Source organism: Mustela nigripes, chromosome 15 (assembly GCF_022355385.1).
Source record: "Mustela nigripes isolate SB6536 chromosome 15, MUSNIG.SB6536, whole genome shotgun sequence".
Taxonomy (NCBI): domain Eukaryota; kingdom Metazoa; phylum Chordata; class Mammalia; order Carnivora; family Mustelidae; genus Mustela; species Mustela nigripes.
Window position 1 is genome coordinate 83,108,849 of NC_081571.1, and position 17,999 is coordinate 83,126,847.

Sequence of the window (17,999 nt, forward strand, 5' to 3'; positions counted from 1 at the left end):
CACCCAGAAATGGGCAGACTGGGAAGTCCCTGTGTGAAGGTGAGAGCAGCTGTTAGGAAGCCCTTATGGGCTGTGCCCAGCGTTGGGGCCCCTCAGCCTGTTTCCTTGCAATGCCTAGTTTTTGTGCATGGGTCACGTTCTTGGTTCTTTGTGTATCTTGTACATTTTCACTAAAAATTGGGCACTTTAGATTTTAGGAATCCTGGATTCTGAGCTCTCCTACTCCCGGGATTTGTTGTTACTTTTGTTTGCTGACTTTGACTAAGTCTGCAATGTATCTCCCCCATGGGTACTGAAGGTTCTTTCTGTTAATGCTTGGCTTCTTAGTGTTCATCCTCAGAGCTGCAGAGCTTACTGTGTGGCCCAGGGTGTTAGAGGTTGTGCTGGACAGCCTTGCGCTCTCTGCCAGCGGGTCTGGATGTGGTCGACGAGCACGCTGGGTGGACAGGAGGCTTTTTAGAACCTAAAAGCAATGAATGAAAACAGAAAATACCGAAATTGATTAGGCTTCATAAAAGTTCAGTAAATTCTTTGCCTTCGAACAGTGGAAGCCAAATTAGAGTTAACCGGAACATTTGTAGCAGTTACAGCAACACAAGGTTCTCCTTGAGGACCGAGGGGCTCACTACTGCATGTGCATTAGGGTTAGTGAGCGGGCACGAGAGAATGAGAGCAGGTAACACTGGAAACGGTGCTGGTGGTGGTGGACTTGTTTGGGCTGCTGTGACAGCGCCGCAGGCTGGCAGACTCCTCCAGTACGGAGGCTGGGGGTCCGAGATGAGAGTGCCAGTCTGCTTGGGGTTTGGGTGGCTCCCCTCTTCCTGGCTGACAGAGCGCTGCCTTTGGTCAGATCTTCACGTGGCTGAGAGACAGAGCCGGCCTCTTTGTCCCCTGGGTCTCCTTCGTCCCCTATGTATACTGCCCAGAGGCCCCATCTCCAGGGGCCACCACACTGGGGATTTCAGGATGCCCCAAACATACACATTTTGGGAGGACACAAACGTTATCGACAGCACTCTGACGGTGTGGTTAAGCTTTTCTAAAAATTTTGGTAGCAGCCGTTTACGTATCTGATGAGCAAAGGTTTAAGAGAATTCCTGCTCTAACAGCGGTGGACATGTCAGTCCACAGTGCTGCTCGGAAGCGCTGGGTGTAGAATTCTGAGAACCTTCAAGCCCTGTGATGCAGTATGCTAGAGGAATTAGCTTAAATGTGTTTAATGATGTTTGTGCAAAGGTGGTTTTGCTTTAGTGGTTTTTTTTTTTTTTTTTTTTTAAAGATTTTATTCATTTGACAGAGATCACAAGTAGGCAGAGAAACAGGCAGGGAGAGAGGAGGAAGCAGGCTCCCTGCTGAGCAGAGAGCCCGATGCGGGGCTCGATCCCAGGACCCTGGGATCATGACCTGAGCCGAAGGCAGAGGTTTTAACCCACTGAGCCACTCAGGCGCCCCAAGTTTAGTTTGTTTTTTAAGGATTTATTTATTTTAGAGAATGAGAGCAGGGGAGGGGGAGGGGCTGGGGGGCGGTGAGAGAGGGTTCTAAGCAGATTCGCCCCCAGCCCACCCTGAGTGCGGAGCCCAGTGTGGGCCCGGATCCCATGACCCCGAGGTCATGACCTGAGCTGAAATCGGGAAGCAGACATCTGACTGACGGAGCCACCGGTGCCCGCGCAGACGTTTCCCGTGTGATTGTGGTCTCGGCCCGCTGGAGTGAGCTGAGTGTGCCGCAGCTGTAGCACGACCAAGAGCCAGTGGCACGTATGTCCGTAATTACTGAAAATGCACATGAAACTTTAAAAAATACATAAAATACGTGTTTGTGTGCAGTAAGCAGAATATGAAATTCTGTGGGTCCTAGGATTTAGCAATGGAGAACTGTTGACACAGGAGGTAGAAGCGTGCGCGGGAGCGTGGCTTCTTGGGAGTGGCAGACTTTGCCATTTGCCCGTGCAAGCCGCAGTGGCTTTGGAGGGTGACTTTAGCGCCAGAGGCCAGACTGTTGGAGTCAGAAGCGGGCATCAGACTTGAGAGCCGCTGTGGAAGAAGTCCCAGATAATGGAGACACGGAGTTGGCCGTTTTCCGTGACCAATCCGGCCCTCACTGTTGTCTGTGTTCCCGCGGGGAAAGGGCAGTCGTCTGCGTCTTAGATCAGCGCAGGGTTGGGAGAACCCTTGCTTGGGCTGGCGGAGCTCGGGGGCGCCGGCCCGCGAGTCGTGTCTGTGCCCTTCGGGACCGTGGGCGGGCCTGGGGGAGGCCCCCTCGCTGCCTGCACGGGCACTTCATTGACAGAGGAACTTGGTAATGCTGGCCTTGGCCTTGTGTTGGCTTTAGGGAGCCTGGTGAGGCACTCAGCCTTGAGGAGGTTTTTAGGGCTGTTAGGGAGAGCGTGGAGAAAAGCACTTGGGCCTTTGGCATCATGGAGGTCCCTGTGCTGTTGGGTTTGCAAACAGGTGTCCCTGGGAGGGCTGCAGTCCGGGTGACAGGAAGTGTCTTTGCCACTTGCCTGAGCGAGGTGGCTTTTAGCAGGGGGGAGCACGTGAGCTGCACGTGTAGGACGTGGAGCCCCCTTTCCAGCAGAGCCGAGAGGAGCCCCCAGAGAGGGAGTGCTCTGGAGATGGGTCCTCTAGGGCCTGAGGTGTTTCCTCAGTCATCGTTGGAGAGGCAGGTGTCTTAAGTATGTCCATCTGGGGAGACAGGGCCTCAGGGCCTTACGCGGTCCGAGGCGCTGGCTCACTTTTCCGGTTCTCTTGAACGCTTTTATCGCGGGCTTCGTGCCGGTTTCTTCACGTACAGGAGCAGCAGGTAGGGAACGACTTGCCTGCCGGGGCTGGTGGAAAGGCGCAGGGTAGCTTTTGCCTCTGAAACGTTGCAGTCACGACAGGTAGCGGTGACTGGTTCTAATAAACGTGCAGTCTCGGGGCGCGTGTTTCTTAAGACGCTCTAGCAACTTCCTGGACCTTCACTGTATTCCAGAGAAGCCGCTTCTCTCTTTCCTCCTGGCTCCCTGCGTTGTCTGGGGTCTCTGCATCCTGGGCCCAGGGGAGACGGAGACGGAGTCCGCCAGCCCAGCATCTTGTGCTCCCACTGGCCGGCACTGACCCCGAGCCCTCGTTCTGCTTCTCCTTTTCCCGTCGCTTGCTAAGATCAGCGTGTACCTCTGTGGCTTTTCAGTCCTTAACCTCATGATGAGGGAGTATTAGGGCGAGCGGCCACAGTTGGGGGGGTGGGGGGTCCGGGTTTGGGTGTGAAGGCTGCAGTGGGTGGTTTGTAAGATCTCTTCTCTCTTCTACGTCAGGTCAGGGAGCTGACACTCTGGAGTGTCACAACCCTGTAAACTACCCCCCCCCCCCCCACGCCACAGCCTTTTCCAGACAGACACACAGACACACAGACCTGTGCAGCCCCAGGCAGGGTGTGGCAGAGCCAGCAGGAGGGCCCAGCCCTGCGTGCTGAGGCTGGCTCCTCCGGTGACCTGCGTCGTGGGCCACCCGGAGCTTTGGGTGGAGCTGCTGCACTGTACGCCTTTCGCACTTGGAGGAAATCTTTCCTAAGACCTTATGAATCCCCACGTTTGGAAATAGAGTAATGTGATGTCTTTCAAGAGGCACGATAACGTTCAACTTTTACCCGGCCCCTCCCCTGTGTTTTGAGAGTTGGTTGCTAAGGGTCCGCAGACAGGAGCAAGCCCGCTCAGTCCCGCATTTGCAGTGGGGGGGGGGGGGCAGGGGGGGGGGTGCTGGCCTTAGGGCGGAGGGTGTGGAGCCAAGCCCGGCCTGGCGGCTCCTTCCTCTCCTTTCCCCAGGGGCTCACGTCCCGTCTTACAATCTGGTTTTTGAAAATGTGAGGACAGTTTAATAGCCTGGGTTGGGAGGAAATGGGCAGCGGTGGTTTTTTCCTTGCGTGGCAGGGCCCGATGAGGTGGGGGGTCCCTGCCGTCTGATTTGTTACCATCTCAGGGACATGCCTAAGAAGAAACCAGGGTTAGGTTGCTATAAATTGGTTTTAGTTTATGATCTTTCATGTTGATCAAATCTCTAAGAAAACGTTATGCTTGTTAGGTAGGTTAGTTACTTATTTTTAAAGGACCAGTGACCTGAAACCTGAAACCCACCAGAATTTGCCTTGCGAGTTGCAGCCCATTTGTAAGATCGGTGACACCAGGGGCTCCCTGAATGGTGGTGATAGAGTGAGGTTCTGTGCCTGCGAGGTAATGGAGTCACTGCTCCTTTGTTTGGCCCTGCCGGAGCGGCTGACAGTTCAGGGAGTGTCTGTGTGGCTGGCCCCATGTCCTCCTCCTGTGTGGCTCCATTGTCTGACTGGCCCAGGCTCTCCACGCCTCATGCCTGAGGGCGAGCTAGACTGGCGGGGGCCCCGCCGTGCCATCCGTCAGACTGCGGAGCCGGGCTGCTCTGTCCGCGGCCGGCCTGCGGGTGCTGGAGCTCTGGAGCCGGGCTGCGGAGTCCCATGGGGTCCTGCAGCAGCCAGAGCGTGCAGAAGTCCAGGAGGGGGAGACAGGTGCCCATGCGCTGGGGGGAGGGGCGGCGGCGTGGGCGGGGCGAGGGCGGCCTGGACAGCCGCGTGTAACCCGTGTAACCCGGGGTGTTGGGGTGGGAGGGCTGCCGGCCGTGTCTCCCGCACTTACTTGGGGCGCGTCTGTGAACCAGCTGCGGTGCCTCCATGCCGCGTTCTGGTGGAGGCTTTTTGGCACTGTTTCTGGTGCGTTCTTAGGAAGGCTCTTATGTCTGCACGCTGTGCTTTACTGCTTTGATGGAGGAAGGGCCTTCTTATCGGACTCACACTCATCCTAGTGAGGTCGTCTTGTGCTTCCTTCCTCTCGTTTTACAGACGGCGCGGCACGTGGCTTCAGGCACTCTGGAAGCAGCGCAGCTAACGGTTTGTAGTATTTGTATCCAGTGCACGAAGTCACAGTTTGGTTTCTGTTGGAACGTTGAAGACTTTACATCTTCTGCATTAGTGGCAGATTTAATTTTTTTTTCGGTTCAAGGACCAGTCTCCTTGGCTTCATGTTACTTTTAAAGGATAATGTCTGCTTAAATAATTTTCTGACGCACTGGCTGGTGTCACATTATGTTCTCTGTCCACCATTCCTTTGACATTTTTGTCCGGTGACCATTTCTTCGAAGGGAGACATTGTGATCCTGGGACCAGCACCCAGATTTTCCCACAGAGGAATGAGCTCTCTGAGCAACCCTCCGCCCTCCGGCTCACTCCCCCACTCTCGCATGAATAGACCCATTCAGGGGAGAAACCAGAGCCCAGTGTCACAGTGAAAGCAACTGATTCTCTTCATCTTAGCTAGCATGTAAGTTATTTAATCAGGTTTGCACTTAGGAAGGACCGTGCTCTCCCTAGAGGACACACAGAACTGAGCGGATGAAGAGCCCATGTTGAATGCATGTTACTAATGTGGAAATCTGAACTTAGATGAGCGATTACTTTATTTTAACGTTTAGCATATGTACTTTAATTATCAGGTCGGGGAGAAGACTGCATTTGTGTTTATTCTGTGCGTGATTGAGGATGTTGGTTCTGAAAGAGAAGTAGCACTTTGTAGTGCATTTTGTGGAGGCTCAGAAAATACGCGGGATATGATTTTCTCATTGAAGAAGGCACTGGGCCTCTGACAGAGCAGGACGGAAGAGGGGGTCCAGGAAGGGGTTTGCGTTCCTTCCGTACATCCGTCCATCAGGTCCCCTGGGAGCTCGGGTTCCTGTACTCAGCCTGGCGGGCAGAGAGTGGGCATCAGGCATGGGCTGTGTCCAGCTCACGTGCAGACGCTACCACGGGCTCTGCTTCTCACTAGTAGTTTGGTTTGAAGGATCCTTCCAGAGGACAGGGCCGCGCAGAGAGGGTTAGAGGGATAGCTTCCCGGAGGAAGAGAGCTGCCGCAGGCCTTCGCATCTGGGCCCGCCCGCTCACCCGCAGGCCTTGGTGCCACCCCTCCCTACTCTGGTGGGGCCTCTGCTCTTGGCCATTGCGGATGGAAAGGGGTTTTTTTTACCTCAGCTGTTTTGCACTTGAAAAAAAGAAGATGATTTTATTTACCCATTTGAGAGAGACAGAGATCACAGCAGAGAGGGAGAAGCAGATTCCCTGCCAAGCAGAGAGCCCGATGGGGGGACTGGATCCCAGGGCCTTGAGATCATGAAGTGAGCCTAAGGCTGAGGCTTCACCAACTGAGGCCCCCGGGCGCCCCAGGTTTTGCACTTTTTATCTAACATAGGTATCAGGAAGCATTTTAAGGTTGGTTTATCATTCTTTCTTTATAGTAGTGGCTACTTAAGTGCTTTATACTGGTGGACTTTTAGTTTTCAGTAAACCTGTGGGGCATGATTTGAGACCATCATTCTCTGATGAAATTGATTTACATTTGCTAGGCTCAGTCTAAAGAGCAAACTTGATTTTGTCCGTTGAAATACACTTTGCATATGTCAAAATGCATGGATTTTAAAGGTCTAGTTCAGTGAATTTTGGCAAGTGTATGTATTTGCAGTGACTGCTCAAGTTACGGTGTGGAACGTGTCTGTCACCTAGAAATGTCGGCCCTTTCCCGTTGTCACTCCTTCCCCACTTCTGCCTTCTGCCCTCAGCAGGTTAGTTCTGCCGGTTCTTGGACTTGACTGTGAGCGGGACTGGTGTGACACTCTTGTGAACGGCTGGCTGCTTCTGCAGGGCCCCGTGTTGGAGACCGGTCCCTGTGTGTGTGCTTCTGTGAGTTGAGCACCTCTGATGATGGGATTTAGCGCAGGCTCGTTCTGCGTGTCCTTGTCCCACGTGCCTGGCAGTGAGAGGACGTCAGTCGCGCAGCTGCGGGAAGACTCTGTGCCGTGGGTTTTCGTCATTAGTGGTCACGGCGAGGGGCAGTAATAAGCACATCGGTATTCCGTCAAAGCAACGTGTGAGTCCGGACAGGGACGCACTGAATCTTACCGGCCGGTAATGGTTTTGTTTGTTTGTCGTAGGTGCTACAGAACATTTTGGAAACAGAAAATGAATATTCTAAAGAGCTTCAGACTGTGCTTTCAGCCTATCTACGGCCTCTGCAGACCAGTGAGAAGTAAGTTGGACGGTCTGTTGCACTAACCAACATAGTCGACACCGAGGCTCACCTCGGAGAACAGAGGACGGAATGCTGGTGTAAGCGGGTGAACCGGCTTGTTTGAGATGCAGGGATGTTTAGTCGGTGGGGCCTCACCTGGGCATTGGGAAGGGAGAGGAGAGTGAAAGGGCACGTACTTTTACTGTTATTTTCTTGGTTTTAGGTTAAGTTCAGCAAACACTTCGCATTTAATGGGAAATCTGGAAGAAATATGTTCTTTCCAGCAAATGCTTGTTCAGTCTTTAGAAGAATGCACCAAGTAAGTAAGATGCTAAACATTTACAAAATTCAGGTTATTTATTACAACTGGTATTTAAAGATTCGGGTTTCATGTAATTTTAGAAATTGCATTTCTAATGATGGAAACTGTTACTTTGACTCTTTTTGGTATATCAACTTTTATAGTATGAATTGTTTTTGACTGTCTAGAGTTTATAGGAGGGCTCTCTGCTGACTGTGGAGAAAGGAGAGAGACGGGCCAGCAGCAGGAAGTTTTGAGGTGTTGGGCGGGCCGGGGACGTCGGGAGGAGGAGCTGCGGAGGTGGGCTGCTCCTGCTCACGTTCCTGGCCCTCGGGAGGCGGAGGGGGCGGAAGCACTCCCTCTGTAACGTGCTTTGGCGATCACCGTGCTCGGTTTTGCCTTTTCCATGATATTTTTTGTGGGAAGGGGGGAGGCATGTTCTGAGTGACTGGCTGTCAGATTGACTTTTTTCCCATGTGACTGTTTTGTTCTTGGTCAACATCAGACACGTGGACTAAGTGCCCGCTGGGTGTCGGACAGCTTGCAGTTAAATGCACATGAACACACTTTCTAGGCTCTAGGTCTCCAGGGGATACTTGGTGTTGATTTCCTGTGACTTGAGAGAGGAAAGGGTCCTTCTTACTTTTAAATTCTATTTCTGTGTCCACAGGATCAGGAAACTTTTTCTCCCAGAATCTGGCTTGTGTCTGGTTTCTCCTTCCTAGTGTTTTGTCTTTCTCCATCTTAAGTGGTGAGGGGTGTTCTGCCTCCGTGTCCCAGGCTGACCATTGGCCATGCTCCAAGTAGGTTCCAGGTTTCCTCCAGGCCCTCGATCCTGGAAGGTGTGGCAGGAAAGCTGAAAGACATGGGAAGTGCTGGCTTTCAAGCAGAAACTCCCATCACGTTTCCTTTGGTAGCATTTTTGGTTTGTATAAAGTGGCATTAATTACTGGCATGAAAAGAGTAGTTTGAGAATAGGTTTGCCTTCCTTTTGATGTACGGAGGTCATTTGCCAGCAATGTGGGGCCTTTGTGAGAGGCCAGCCTCTGTGTGTTTGCCCTTGCTTTTCCCAGTGGCTGTGGACAAGGTGGACTAAATACCTTAACATTTGTGTAGAGTGTTTGCAGCACCTCTTTTGGGCCTTCCTCTGTACTGCAGGTGTGTGGATCTGAACCCTAAAACTCAGGGAGGTCACATAGTGGCCGAGAGTCCAATGTCTTGTCAGCCTTCAGGCCTTGCATCCTCCTGGACTTCTGTGTGACCAAGGTAGTGTTTCGGTCACGTTCCTCAAGGGCCTGGTGCATTGGTGTTAGCCGTTGGATTTTCCATGGTGGAACAGAGGGTTTGAGATTGGCTTTCCTCATCAAACAGGCTTTGATCATGAATATTCTGAAAGTTTGCAGAGATTGGTGCAGAACTCAGGTGCATAGTCCTAGAATTCTGCCCCCCTCCACGTCCCAGCAGCTTGGGTTGAACCAAACTGTGTCATTTGCTCTTGGAGCTTAGCTGCCCTCCGTGGCATAGCCCTGGCCCCCCCTGGCCCAGAGCAGAGAGAATTGCGTCCTTCCCCTCCAAGTGCCAGGCATCTCCGGAGTCTTCCCCTCTGGTCCTCTGCTGCCTTCAGACCGTTGGTTTTATCTTTTGTCCAGAGTTTGTGGACCTGCAGGGGGTCCGTTTGATAGGAATAAGGTGGCTGTGACCTGAAGGGTGGCCTCCGCCGTGTCGGAAGCCAGCTGCGGGCCCGGTCTCCCAGTCGGCACCGTGCGGCGTCGTGCTGTTCTGCTTCCACGGTTGCTGCCAGTCCTCTCCCTTTCTGTTTTGCTCTTGTGAGTTTTTGCCTGTTTGAGGCTCAGCAGCTGCCATAGCCTAGATTTGAGAGGGGGGGGAGGGCGTCTCTGGGTGGGCTCGGTCTCCAGCTTTCCCCTAAAGGGAAGAAGGGCTGTGGTGTTTCTGTGGTGTGTGTGTGTGTGTGTGTGTGTGCCTGTCCCCGGGCTACCTCAGTAGCAAACCTCGCCGGCCAAGGGATTCTCTGATTCCCCTTTTATACAAAACTGAAGGGTTCGTAACCTCTCGTCCTCCCCTGCCCAAAGCCTTGATTTGGGGGGTCTGTAGCTGTGCATAGGTGGCCACGGCAGCTGGGTGCAGGTGGAGAGAGGGGTCAGTTTGTCTCTCGGTAGCAGAGGAGCTTTCTGGGATGGGCTGCTGTCTGCTTGGTGGCTGGGGTGTGCCCACGTCCTGGGATTTTGTGTATTTTGTTTTCATAGAGGTGGCACACAAGGAGGTCTTCCTCACTCTGGTTTTCTGTATTCATTACTTGGCAGTTTCCCTTCTGTCCATGAAATTTAGGATGTCTCCCTTGTGTCGCACGTCCGCAGGCTACCGGAAGCTCAGCAGCGGGTCGGAGGGTGCTTTTTAAATCTGATGCCGCAAATGAAAACCTTGTACCTTGCATATTGTGCCAACCATCCATCTGCAGTGAACGTCCTCACGGAGCACAGGTACGTGCCCTCAGACCCCTTCCCCTGAGGGCAAAGGCTCTCGGGGTGCTCCCCGTGTCCGCTCATTTTGGCCATGTGTTACATGACACTGTGCCGATACCCACTTGTTTGTTCAACAGTCACGCTGTTTTTAGTTTCCTCTTGAGCTGAGGGCCTGGGAAGTGCTGGTAGGTGGTCTCTGAGGTGCTGAGTAGCATTTTTGGAGCACAAAAAGGGTGCTTTTTGAAGTCTTCCTTTAGCTTGGAGCCCTTGGGACAGTGGGTTGGAGGAGCCGTTAGGATTCTGGAATGTAGCTGTGAGCTAACCCCAGGCTACCGCATCCTGTCTTTCAGCTCCGAGAACTGCGGCAAGCACGGGGTTTGGAATTAGATTTGCCCTAAGAGAATAAGGTCCTGTTAAAACCAGGGCTGGGTGTTACAGGTAAAAGTTAAGTCGTAGATAATTAGCTTTTCAACCTGAAACAGAACTAAAAGAAGTGAAACAGCACGCTTCTGCTCGTTGGCTCCGTGAGACCCCGCGAGGCTGAAGGAGGCGGAGCAGGAGGCGGCAGAGCGGCTGGTGGGGGGCCCGGGGCTGCTGGGGGGAGTGCGGGCGCCCGGCTTCCACTTCGGAGAGAGGCACCGAGTTTTCCTGGTGTGCTAGAGAGATTTTCATGGTTACTCTTGAAAAGAGCTATTTAAAAATTTTTTAAACTGTAAATGAAAAGTTGTTTCAGTACCATTATGGATAAGTTAGAGTTAGATATTTAAATATTTCAACTTAAAAACGCTTGCCGACAAGCATGCTTGGGCTGTTTGTAAATGGGGCCAGGCCTCAGGAGTAGCATCCCTAGGAGCGCGGGGGGCGGGGGCTGTGGAGCCAGGGCCTCGGCTCACCTTGACCTAGTTGGAGCCCCAGCTGTGCCCTCCGCTGGTGAGCCTTGGGCAAGTCCTCTTGCTTCTCCGGCTGTTTTCCCTTCTCTGGAAGTGCCGCTGGTGGGGTTACTGTAAAGCATCAAGCAAAAGGCGCGGGAGAGCGAAACTGAGTGGGCAGGTGCTGCGGCGTCCCTGCTCCTTGCGGTCCTCTCTGCGCCCGGCCCCCCGAAGAGCCTGTGCTCCCACTGTGGCTCCGTGTGCTGACGCGGAAGGAAAGCTCCTCCAGTCCTGAAATGAGGCAGCGGCCTGTGGCAGGTGACAGAAGGAAAGGGAGGTTAGGGTATATGGAGCCCAAAGGACCCCGCCCCGCTCCCAAAGGACCCCGCCCCGCTCCCAAAGGACCCTGCCCCGCTCCCGTAAAGTCTTCCTTCCCTGCCTGTGGGAGGGCGGCCGTGTTCCCACATGCCCTCCTTTTGTGCTCTGCCATGGCCTCTGGGGCATTAGAATTTCCACAGAAGCCGAATGCAAGGATTACATTTGCGTTTCTGAGAATTCGCAGGCATTACTGGCATGGCAACAGGGGAGACAAGCAGGAAGCAATAGGATGACTGTCCTTGAACACTTTTGTTCTTCCTTTTTAGGGGGTGGGGTTTGATCCTCTAGGGTCTGGCTGGAAGTCTAGAGAGGGTGGGGTGGGCTCTTTTGGGGCCTGGTTCTAGCGAGGTATTTTTTCCCCGTGGAAGTGACATCTGTCCTGACGGTGGCATTTAAAGGGATTTAGATTGTTTACGAAGGCGTTCAGACTCCGAAGGGAAACGCTTGGGAGTACGTGATGTTTATCCCTTCTTCTCTGCTATTACGGCAATGACTGTTTGTGTCCTAGCTGGAACCTCGGTGCAGCATTTCCCCAAAATAACAGGGAAGGCATACGGACAGTTGTGAGTGGGGAACCTGGGCCGCCTCCCCGTGGCGTGTCTGTGGGACGGGAGGGTCCCGGTCCCGCTCTGGCTGGGGGAACTGGAGAGTGGCCGCTGCTCGGGCTGACAGCATGCGCTGCCTGTGGGGCCTCCTGAGGTCTCTGGGCGGCGGGAGGCCCTGCCCGGCCTCTGGGGAGACCCTGCCTCCCAGGCATGAGTTGGTGAATTGAGAAAGGGTTGTGTTTGGCTGGGACCTTTTCTCTGTTTCACGACGCTTTATTCCGGCCTCTTCACCTGTCTTCTCTTCCCTGCTTCCCCGCATTTGTTGGGGTTTTTAGAGCTGCCGCGCTTATGGATCGGCGAACCTATTTTTATGCTTGAATATGCTTTCTAAGGATTGATTCAGGTGTACTGATTAGAAGTTGTAAAGGCTTTATTTGCAATTGTGTGATTGCTCATGCGGTTGAAATTCTGGGTGTGAATCTTGGGACCGCATAGACAGGGCTGTGGGTTGTGTAGAATCAGAGCGGAGAGGTTCCTTTTGCATTTTCATGACAGGAGACCTAGGTTTGTGGCTGCCTGTTTTGAATAAGTGATGTGTTTCATAACTTAGTCTGTGAAACGAGGGTTTTTCCCTAGCACTGTAACTGCTGCTTTCTGCTTGGCACACACGGGGGTGTTCTCTAGGACCGTCCTGTTGTTGGAGCCTCCAGGGTCCCTTCAGTAACTGCTGCGGGGGTCTGCCGCACAAGGTTGCTAGCATCCGGAGGAAGGAAGCTGAAAGAGCCATTGTTCTGTCAAATTAGCCGTAACCAGTTGTTTTGTCTTGCGCTAAATTTAAAAAACTAAAATGAAAAATGATCTATAAAAACTTAACTGTGTACATGTTCTGGCGTCCTGGGATCATGGATGTTAAAAGAAGTTAAGTCTTCTGTTTGCAGAAATGTCATCTTAAATTCTTAGTTCAAGGGTATTTCTGGAGGAGGTGAGAAGTAGAACTTGTGTAGTTCTGTTACTTTTTCTCTGCCGTAATGACAGGAAATTTCATGTGCAGAAACATTAAAAAACAAACAAACAAAAACCGTTCTGAATGGACTTCCTGTGATTTTCTTGGGCTAGGAAAGCCTCCTCGTGGATTGTATCTGAAGGAGGTGTGCTTTCAGTCCCGCAGAGCTCTGCTTTTATGGGACTGTGCTTGACTGGTTCAGACACTGCGAGAAATGCTGCTAACAAACCCGTTTCTTCGTCGTCAGTCCGTCCTTCCGCTCTGCTGCTTTAGGGATGGATGCGGTAGTTGGCAGAGGCGGGCACTTGAGGATGGAGGGGTGAGGGGCAGGCACCGCGTGTGTGAGCCACACAGGAGGACAGTACGGTCACCGGGGCCATACCGGCTGCCGGAGTCTGCCGTAGGCTCTGGGGCTCTCCTCGGGGCCAGCCACCCCGCTAGCAGAGAGGAGGGGCCCTCCGTCCTCACGGGGTGCCTTGTTCTGTGAACGCACAGAAGAGGACACTGTGTGGCAGGCTCGCTGACGGGCCCGGGGGTTAGGTACAGAAGTGTCTCAGGAGCCCAGCAGAGCGCTTGTCTGAAAGCGGGTCAGCCCTTTCCGGCCATCCCTCCCGATGCGTTCTCCTGGCCGCAGCCCTCACTGCCACCCGAGCTGAGAGAAGGCGGTGGCCGGGCGCCAGCCTGGGCTCCGCAGTTTCCCGCCCGTCCCAGTGGGCAGAAGTTGATGTGGAAGGAGGGGGTAGACAAAGCGCTGACAAAGCGGGGAGCTCTGCAGCAGGTGCTGCTCCGGGCCCTTAGGTCCCACAGCCTCGGGCAGACGCCGCACCCACGCGCAGCAAGGTGGTGGTGACACCCGCTGTGCCCGGCTTCGGTAACCGCGGTCGCGGGCTGTCAGGAGGAAACCAGTCTCTGAGGGCGCGTTACACACACACACAGGCTGCCCCGGGTCTTACACCCACGCACTTCTGGAGGAAGCTCGGCGGCTTCTTTGATGACTTAAGTTCTGTCACCGTGAAAGGCTGCCTTGCAGGTGAAAAACCCTGACGCCTTATTCTTACAGAAATGAGAAACTGTCCGTGTGTAAGTTTCTAGAGCTAGGGTTGTGTGAAACCTTCCCCTTTTAAGGATTTGCTTTGGCTTTGCTAACACCGCCAGAGTGTGAATATAGAAATTAATTTGGAAGGTTAACTTCAAGAAGCGGAGGTGTCGGTACAGGAGGGGAGCTGGGCAGGCGGCCCGGGCCCCTCACCACGTCAGTCCCGTGCTGCTGACACAGCCCGGGCACGCACCCTGGCTTCAGGGAGTGCCGCTGGCCCCGCCGGGCCACCTCGTTTTCATAAGCCCGGCTTCGGGTAGAGAGAGCTGAGGAGGTCTTGTGTGCTTAAGAAGCGTCAAACCAGTTTCACGATGATCGATTCCTTTGCTTTCAACCTGGAATGTGCAGTCTTTTATGTCCAAGTGGGTTTAGCTCTGTGAACAGCTTTCCCCGTGGATGTGCAGGATCCGTCGCGGCTGGGTTAGAGGCGGCTTGTGCCAACCCCGATTCTTGTCCTCCTGTTTCCACGGGGAGTCCTGTTAGTTGAACTGGAGGAAGTGGCCGTGCCCAGTGCTTTTGAACTAGCCGCCTCAAAGCGCGTCCGTTTTCACCAGGAGCCCTAGCGTGGCTGATGCTCCCAAGCAGCTCGGGCAGTGGGCAGGTGTCGTTGGGTTGGGGGTGGGGGGTCAGAGGAGGTGAGGCACTGGCTGGGGACCCCGAGGTCGGAGCAGGTCACCTGCACTGACGACCGGTGTGCCCAGTGGTTCTTCAGGGTTTCCATGCTTTTTGGCTTCACTTGGTGTTCCTCCCGGTAGGGGACATGGGGGCTCAGAGGTCAGGGTGGTGACCTGAGCTGCTTTGTCCTCCCCCCAGCCCGTCTGCCCCTCACGTTGCCGTGCCTGGAGTGATGCAGGGGCGACAGTGGGGAGCACAGGGGTGCGGTTGGGGCGTGAGGGCAGAGCCCGGTCCCCAGCGTGAGTCCTGATGGGTCTGTCGCCGACCTAGCTCGATGCGCACGGCTGCACTCACTGGCCTGCTCGGGTCTTCCCAGACGCTCCGCTGCGGGACTGAGACTCGGGGCGGACGTGGTGTGGTGGTCGTGGAGTCCCATGAGACACAGGACCGCGGGAAATGCGCAGGTGTGGCTTCCGCGTCTTTAATTTCTGACTGCGCGCTCCGTGTCCTCGTCGGCGGACGCGGGTGACGGTCTTCGTCGACCCAGAGACTCTGAGACGTGACGGTGGGACGGTGCTGTTGACGCCGTGAAGCCTCAGTCGTGCTGTCTCAGCCGCGTTCCTCACAGAGCGCTCCCACGGCTGTGGGGCCGGGGGAGCCCTGCTGCAGGTCACGGCAGCGGGGAAGCAGCCTTTACCTTGTGTGTGTGTGTGTGTGTGTGTGTGTTAAGCCACCTCGAGGTGCCCGGAGAGTCGCCGTCTGTTCTAGCTTGGAGGGCGCTTGCTGCGAGCCGGCCGCTCCTTTGGGAACTAGGCGCGCCCCGCGGCAGGGGGCGGCGGTCGGGGTCGCGCGGCTGCTCCTGCGCCTCCCCGAGCGGGCGCGCCCCCGAGATGGGCCAGCGCGGCCCGCACCTGTGGGGCTCGCCATGTCCAGTGTTCCAGGGACCCTGTTCCGTGTCATGACCCAGGGCTGCTGGCGGGGAGGGCGGCCCCCGCTCCGGCGCGCGCTCACCACCGTCTGCTCTCTCCCTGCGGCGCGGCGGCCAGCGAGCAGCTGGGCGAGTTCATGGAGAGCAGAGGCGCCAGCAGCCCCGGGATCCTGGTGCTCACCACCGGCCTCAGCAGACCCTTCATGCGCCTGGACAAGTACCCCACGCTGCTCAAGGAGCTGGAGAGACACATGGAGGTACGGCGCGCCTGCCGCTCGGAAGCCGAGCCCGTCGGGGACACTCTCCGTCCACTTCAGAGGCTGCAGCCGGCCAGAGTGCTTGGCGGGGTTTTGACCAATGGGTTTTCAAAAACGATTTTGTGAAATACTAAGTTTTCTCCTTTCCCCAGCTCCACATAAAACATGTCCTTCCTGTCCTCTGTCACCCACGCTGCTGTTAGGAAAACCCCCCAAAACTAGAGAACGCCATCTCTAGTCTGCGAGGCATTGAGGTGCCGCGTTAGGGACGCTTAGCCATAGGTCGTCGGGGCGGCGTTTGCCCAGGAGTGACAGGAGAGAGCCCAGCACCTCCTGGCGCAGGCTTGTCTGTGTCGGAGTGCTGGGCTGAGGCCTGGCGGGGCCTTGTGTGCAGGTCGCTGTCCGTAGGAGGGCTGCGAGCTTTCCCTGCGAAGGCCGGGCCCTGTGGCCTCTGCCCCGCCGCCCACCTCTGCTCTCGGGCGCCCGAGCAGAGGCTCCGTGGGAGGCTGGTTGCGGGGGCGGGTGCAGACTCCTGCCGTGGGCTTTTCTGAACGGGCGTTTCCCCAGAGCCTGGCGGCTCCCTGAGAACAAGAATGGCGCTTTAATGAGAAAAATCAGATCTGTTGTCGGTTGAAAAGCATTGGGAACGTTTCAAGCTAGTCTGTAGAGTGCCTTCTGAAGAAAACAGACTGTACATTATGGAAGCTAATAATATTTCTTCTATTCAAAGGATTATCATCCAGACAGACAGGACATTCAGAAATCCATGACTGCCTTCAAAACTCTCTCGGTGAGTGATTTAGCGAAATATTAGGGCTTTTCCTCCCAAGCATTATTACAACAAGGGAATGTAGAAAAATGTTTGTTACCTCAAAAAGTGTGATGATAGAAGAAACTGAGAGTTAGAATTTGGATGTATCGAAATAGAAATGAACGTGCTAGTTTGTTTACATGGTGGTGATTCCGCATGCTTTACTGGGGAAGGACACCAAGAAAATTACAAGTAGTTGAACCTTTAAAAAGCTACCACATGTTTGATGCTGTGGTTGCTTGTAAAGGTCCTTTTCTATGGACTGTGTCTTCAGGAGGACGAGTGGAGGCCTGCCCTGTCCCTGGGCTTCACGTACCCGGTGTTTCTGCAATGTGTCTGACTTACAGTACTTGCTTTTGGTCCCTTGCTCAGTCTTTGTGCCAGCAGAGACCAGTAAAACCAGAAAATACGTCCTTGTCCAGTCTGCGTTTTTTTCCCTAAGAGTAGCGAGATCTGCTGTATCATTCTCAAATAACACTTGAGTCCAGAGCTGCCGCGGGTGTTGCTGCTCTCACTTCCGCGCTCGTGAGTAACACGGATCCTCGCTCAGTGGATTATCTGTCTGAAGGAGGGACAAAGCAGTATGGCCGACACTGCAGGTTCTGGAGGCTTCTGTGTCTTCTAACACTGGTGTTCTGTGTCTCAGGCCCAGTGTCAGGAAGTACGGAAAAGGAAGGAACTGGAGCTGCAGATTCTGACGGAGGCCATCCGGAGCTGGGAGGGAGACGACATTACGACCCTGGGCAGCGTTGTGTACATGTCCCAGGTCATGGTTCAGTGCGCCGGGAGTGAGGTACGCAGGGCCTGAGCCCCTCTGCAGAGCGTGTGGGAGCAGAATGGAGTGGAGGGACAGATGGCTGCTGCACTGGCAGTGGTCCTGTCCTGTCCCCTCTCCGGACTGTCTTTCCTGAAACAGCTTAAGATGTCTTTGGAAGAAACGGAGTTGAGAGCTGAACATAATTTGTGTTCAGTATAATGTGTTTTGTAAACGCTTTCTCCGATTCCTCAGTGCGTCAAGAACGTGTTACGCTTTGGTCGTCACGGGATTAGAGCTGATGAAGGAATGTCATTTTAGTAGAGTTCCTGGGTCCTCATTTGTTGTCCGCCTTCTGTCCTTACGTGACGTGGAAGTGGCTTCGGCTCGGCCAGTGGGGCTCAGCTCCTGGCGGGCCACTTGAGCAGCGTAGGTCATCCAGGATGAGGGGTGGCCGGCCTCTGTCCCCTGAAGGGTGGCCTCCACGTAGGACTGGTGTTGCCGCAGAGCAGGGTGTGTGTCCCCGCCTGCCCCGGCCTTCCTGCCACCGCGATGGTTCTAGGAAGCCTGACTCTGAGGGTGTCCATCGTTCAGCCTGTTATGTCCTCTCTCCTGCCTGGCCGTTGTGGAAGTCCGTTAGCCGGTGGGTTTGGTTTAAGTGAGAGATGAGCATAGCCTCTTGTCTGATCCCCGAGGGAACCCGTGGATTGTGTCCCTGTGCCTGAGTTCCTTTCACCCCCTCACCAAGTGAGCGTCTCTTCCTGAGGAGTGGAGGAGTTTTGTCCTGCCTTTGTGTGTGTCAGAAGGAAACAAACCAAGAACAGTAATTAACAGGATCCAGATATGCTAATGATCCATTTGCAAACTTGAAACTCTTAGGATAGTAAGAAAACCCCAACTC

General features: G+C 54.4%; 1 protein-coding gene across 8 annotated transcripts in view; it reads left to right on the forward strand.

Moving 5' to 3' along the window:
• ARHGEF7 (Rho guanine nucleotide exchange factor 7) overlaps positions 1 to 17,999 on the forward strand; it is a 122,683-nt gene that overhangs the window by 78,166 nt on the left and 26,518 nt on the right. For 7 of the 8 annotated variants that reach the window (XM_059377932.1, XM_059377933.1, XM_059377934.1 and 4 more), the window contains 6 exons: positions 6,985 to 7,079; positions 7,285 to 7,380; positions 9,738 to 9,860; positions 15,395 to 15,533; positions 16,264 to 16,323; positions 16,991 to 17,137. In XM_059377932.1, coding sequence (XP_059233915.1) covers positions 6,985 to 7,079; positions 7,285 to 7,380; positions 9,738 to 9,860; positions 15,395 to 15,533; positions 16,264 to 16,323; positions 16,991 to 17,137 — 660 coding nt within the window. Of the gene's footprint in view, positions 1 to 4,450; positions 4,517 to 6,984; positions 7,080 to 7,284; positions 7,381 to 9,737; positions 9,861 to 15,394; positions 15,534 to 16,263; positions 16,324 to 16,990; positions 17,138 to 17,999 lie in introns of those variants that run through there. The other variant, XM_059377936.1, reaches the window with a different exon arrangement.